Source organism: Mus pahari, chromosome 6 (genome assembly GCF_900095145.1).
Source record: "Mus pahari chromosome 6, PAHARI_EIJ_v1.1, whole genome shotgun sequence".
Classification (NCBI taxonomy): Eukaryota; Metazoa; Chordata; class Mammalia; order Rodentia; family Muridae; genus Mus; species Mus pahari.
Window position 1 is genome coordinate 104,944,438 of NC_034595.1, and position 5,083 is coordinate 104,949,520.

General features: G+C 52.8%; 1 protein-coding gene across 1 annotated transcript in view; it reads right to left on the reverse strand.

The window, feature by feature from the left end:
- The window catches only part of Ccdc27 (coiled-coil domain containing 27), a 15,813-nt gene extending 11,183 nt beyond the window's left edge, over positions 1-4,630 (reverse strand). Inside the window, exons 1-4 of the mRNA XM_021201033.1 lie at positions 4,370-4,630; positions 3,678-3,804; positions 2,915-3,016; positions 1,469-1,623 (exon numbers count right to left, since the gene is read on the reverse strand). Coding sequence (XP_021056692.1) covers positions 1,469-1,623; positions 2,915-3,016; positions 3,678-3,804; positions 4,370-4,558 — 573 coding nt within the window. The 5' untranslated portion in view covers positions 4,559-4,630. The remainder of the gene's footprint in view (positions 1-1,468; positions 1,624-2,914; positions 3,017-3,677; positions 3,805-4,369) is intronic.
- Between the last annotated feature and the right edge of the window lie 453 nt (positions 4,631-5,083).

The window sequence follows — 5,083 nt, forward strand, 5'->3', positions numbered from 1 at the left end:
AGGAGAGGAGGGGAGGCGAGGGGAGGCGAGGGGAGGCGAGGGAGGAGAGGAGAGGAGATCTGGAACCCACATCCAGGAGGGGTTGCAGTTGGGGAGAAGTCCCAGTGGTTAAGAACACTGATTGCTTCCCACAGGACTAGGGTTTTATTCCCAGCCCCCACACAATGGCTCACAACCATCTGTAACTCCAGTTTCAGGGCATCTGGCACTGCTACACTCTGGCACTGTATACCGAAAGCAGACACACATGCAAGCAAAATGCTTGTGTGCACGAAATTAATTCATTAAAAAGAATAAAAGTGAAAACCCGGCTCATTTTATTGAAGCCAATAATTTAAAGTTAACTCAACATTAAAGAAAAAGCCAGGTTGTGGGGCAGGGAGCACACTTATATCCTAGCGCCTGGATGACAGACATGGGCAGATCCTTAGGGCCAGCCTGTGTACTCAGTGAGAGACCCTGTCTCGAAAACCAAGGCAGACAGCACCCTCAGAGCAACACCCACGCACGCACGCATGCACCTACACACACGTGCACGAACACACGAATCCGTGATACACATACAGTAAGCAATACATTTGAGAAAATCGGCACAACCTGGAGCTAATAGAAGGCCTACCACAGAGAAAGCAGCTGACCAGAGAGAGACATGACTGGACTCAGGGACGCCAGGAGTGAGGAAGCTGCTCCTGCAGGAGCCACAGAAGACGACAAGGGGAAACACCCAAGGGGAAACGCCCATCTCGTAAAGAAATGGAGCCTGTGCTTTATTAAAACTTGTCTGTGGTCGGGCATGGTGGCGCACACCTTTAATCCCAGCATTCGAGAGGCAGAGGCAGGCGGATTTCTGAGTTCGAGGCCAGCCTGGTCTACAAAGTGAGTTCCGGGACAGCCAGGGCTACACAGAGAAACCCTACCTCGAAAAACCAAAGACTCAGAGTTTGAGTTCCAGAATGCAAAATGATGGGGCAGATGGATTAGTGATAACCTAGAATCTTCCAAAACCTAGATAAGTGATTCTGGTTTTGTGTGCCTGTTTATTTTTAAAAACAAGGCTAGAGAGACCCAGAAGCCAAATTCCAACAACTGGAGTCTCAGACAAGGAAACTCTGGGCTCATCCCACAGGAGAGATCCCACCAGCCTGGACTGGCTTGCACAAACCCCTGGGCCTCTGTCACTCGCATTGTTAGAACTCATGCTTACAGAGACTTCTGGGCTGAAGGTGTACAGAATGGTTGATGGCTACACACGTTAAACAAGTCCTGTGCCAGGTTAAAGTACCACACCCTGGGACAAAGGAGGAGGGACAATGCATGTCCCTGAACACGCGAAGTGGGGGCGGGGGAAGGGTGGCTGACGATCACTGGATTCCTATAAAGAGATGTAGTGTGTCTGGGAGTCGTTTTAAGCCACAGCTATCTAGACACCCATGGGTGAGCAGGACAAGGGGACAGCCTGGGACCCTACCTTCTCATGGATGACTGAGATATACCAGGGCATTCTCGTTCTCTGGGACTTCTTGACCACGGTGGGGCTGCCAGTGGGACTCAGGTCTGAGGGCTCACTCCTCTTCCGTGGGTAGTTGAGCTCGCAAGCACTCTTGCTGAATGGAAAGAGCTGCCCTGTGGAGGAAGAAGAGGCCAGGCCAGAGAGGGTTGGATTCTTCCCTGTGGATCTGCTGTGGAATCTTCCATGGTAGTGTCCACCCCTCCCAACCCTCCACCAGAAGCCAGTATCTGTCCAACGAGCTGTCTGTCTCCCACTGTCAAATTAAAATCTCACCCCCACCTAACATATACTCAGATCCCACCCCACCTGACATATACTCAGATCCCACCCCACCTGACATATACTCAGATCCCACCCCANTGACATATACTCAGATCCCACCCACACCTGACATATACTCAGATCCCACCCCACCTGACATATACTCAGATCCCACCCCACCTGACATATACTCAAAACCCACCCACACCTGACATATACTCAGATCCCACCCCTTACCTAGCATATACTCAGATCCCACCCCCACCTAACATATACTCAGATCCCACCCCCTACCTAGCATATACTCAGATCCCACCCCCACCTGGCATATACTCAGAACCTACCCCCACCTGACATACTCAGATCCCACCCCCTACCTAGCATATACTCAGATCCCAGGCCCACCTAGCATATACTCAGATCCCACCCCCACCTGACATATACTCAGATCCCACCCCCTACCTAGCATATACTCAGATCCCACCCCCACCTGGCATATACTCAGAACCTATCCCCACCTGACATATACTCAGATCCCACCCCCTACCTAGCATATACTCAGATCCCACCCCCACCTAACATATACTCAGTTCCCACCCCCTACCTAGCATATACTCAGATCCCACCCCCTACCTAGCATATACTCAGATCCCAGGCCCACCTAGCATATACTCACATCTCACGGCTACCTACCCACCCCCGCCTAGCACAAACCCAAGAGTCTGGCAATCAGGACAGGAAACCATCTGCTTCTGCCCTTGCTTATGCCGTGACCCAGCCCTCTTGAACCCCATATAGTTCTGCTTTAGACTTTGGGGTTCTTCACCTTCTTAAGCTTGGAGAGAGTGGCTCACTACAGGTCATTGCCTGAAATTACCATGTTCATCTCACCTTCTGGCCAATGAAAGCCTATTTCTCTATTCAAGGAGGTGGCCCTGGGGCCTGGAAGCTAGTGGTACAGGGAAGGTAGAGAATGCAGCCTTCACTGCAGTTCAGCAAAAGACAAGGATCAGTGCTAGTGTCTTCCCTAGAGAGAGTGGAGCCCTGCAGGCCTGGATCTGGGGGGCCTGTGTCTCAGAGCATTTGAGGGACAGGCAGTCCTGGGAAGAGTCCCATAAGGGCACAGCAGATGGATCCTCTTACCATCCACACTGCTGGCAGAGCCCAGCCTGCCTAGGGGATGGTCCTCAGTCGACTTCCAAACTCCAGAGCAGGTCCTGGGAAGATCAACCATAGTGGCAGAACCTGGAATGGGCAAGGCGCCAAGAAGTGACAAGAAATCCTCCCTGCCCTAGGGTCTCTAGGGCCCAGGCTGATCATGTGATCTTTAAACAAGTCAGTCCTGCTATGGAGGTGTGAGCCTGAATCATCAAAACACGGGCTCTGTCTTCTTACCCATCTGGTCACAATGTTCCCTCTGAGCAGACCAAACGTGGTGCCCAGTGACAGGATGTAGATACATACCCTGCCGCCTGGACCCTGTGGCCCCTCAACTTACACCCCCCCCAAAACCACACAGTTCCCTTTGCTGGGGACCAGAACATGTGCCTGGCTCCTGCTGAGCTTCACAGTCAAGTCTCCAAGCTAGTGTTGGGACATGGAACAAAAGCAGGCCAGGAAGCCAAGAGGTTAGGGTGTGGCCTTGACTCTGAGCTCCTAACAACAAAACAGGTATAATCGTGAATGGGATAAAACTGTTCTCTCCTTCAGGTTGGTCATCCCCCAGTCTCAGCACAGGCCTCCTAAAGTCTGTGCTCCCACGGGAGATCTCAGAACCGTGACCTCCTCACAGCTCCTTACAGGCTAAAGAGTTTCAGGAGGCAGCAAGTTTCTCCAGTCACTCTTGGTGGTATGGGGCAGGGGCGGTCTTACCCACATGAGACACGGATGTTGTCCTGGTACTTACCCACATGAGACACGGATGTTGTCCTGGTACTGAACTGGGGACACCCAGGCCGCATGAGGAAGGCTTTTCGCATATCTTCCATTTCGGACGCAAAGCTGTTGTGTTTAGTGAGTTTCTTGATCTGGTCCTGGCAGGAGAAGAAAGAAGAGCAAACACGTGGGTGTGCCTTTGGGATGGCTGCAGGGCCCCTGTCTATGCTGTGGCTTGTGGCAATGGTCCGCTCCTTTCCTGGCCAACTGAGAAGCATACCCCTTAGATGGGATCTCAGCACCCAACTGGGAAGCCAGGGAGCCTGCCTTCTTCACCATTCCTGGCTCCCCCTGGTGAATGGTGGGCTCAGGTGTCTAGCTTCTTCTCACCCTTTCGTCCCTGACCTTCAGGACAGATTCGATCTCTTTGCTGAGGTTGACTTCTTCCTTAAGGCTTGGCTGTCCAGACCAAGGTCTGCAGAGGAGGAAGCCAGCTACCCCATACAGCTACCTCCCCGACGGGTCCTTCATGGCGCTGGGCAAGGACAGCCAGGGCTCTGCCCTACCAAAGGCTGCAGTCCTCAGGCCCCCCCTGGGCTCTGTGTGGCAGCTTGCCATCAAGCCTGTACCAAGCTCTGCCGGCTGACAGCTCCCGTGACCCTTTAGCAAGGAGAAGAGTGGCCTTAGCCAGGTTAGAAGCACTCCACCCAACCCCGTCCGTACCTCTTTGCCGTAGAAGCATCCGACGGCCGCCTGGATTGACTTGTTGAGGTTTTGCTGGGTACTTTGCGGTTTCTTCTCTGAGTCCTGTGCGTCCCAGCCCCGGCTGGCAATGCTCTGAAGCACCATCAGGCCCTTGCTGATCTTGGGGGATGTAGAGCAGCATTCCTGAGGTAAGTTCTCCTGCTTCATAGAGGAGTCAGAACCAGAGTCCCCGAATAACCTGGGCGCGGCTCCGCTTACGGAAGGGAAGACTGTCAGTCTTAGCTTGACTTTTCAGAGCAGTCCAAGCAAGAAAAGACAGGCTTCCAAGGCTCCCGAGGGAGCAGTGTGTGGCATCACAGATGTCTCCATAGAAACAGGGCGGCGTCATAGTCTTCTCCATTTCCTGCAATTTAGGGGAAGGGTCTGGAAGCAGACCCTGACGCTATTCCCACCAACTCTCAGAATGTCACAAGAGTGAGAGAGGTGGTCTGACCCCAGAGCCGGGAAGCCGAGGGTGCAGGAGTAGTTATTGGTGTGTATCCACTGTACACACGGACAGGATGTTTCTTTCCAGGGTATCACATGCTTTGACTGGACCGTGAGGAAAGACGATCTACACTTCACAGCGAGAGCTCTGGAGACGCTGAGAAGTGAAATCTATGCTGCTTGTTTTATTTTGCAAAGATGAGAGTCAGCCTAGATGGACACCATCCTTTTCGAGTCATGGAGGGG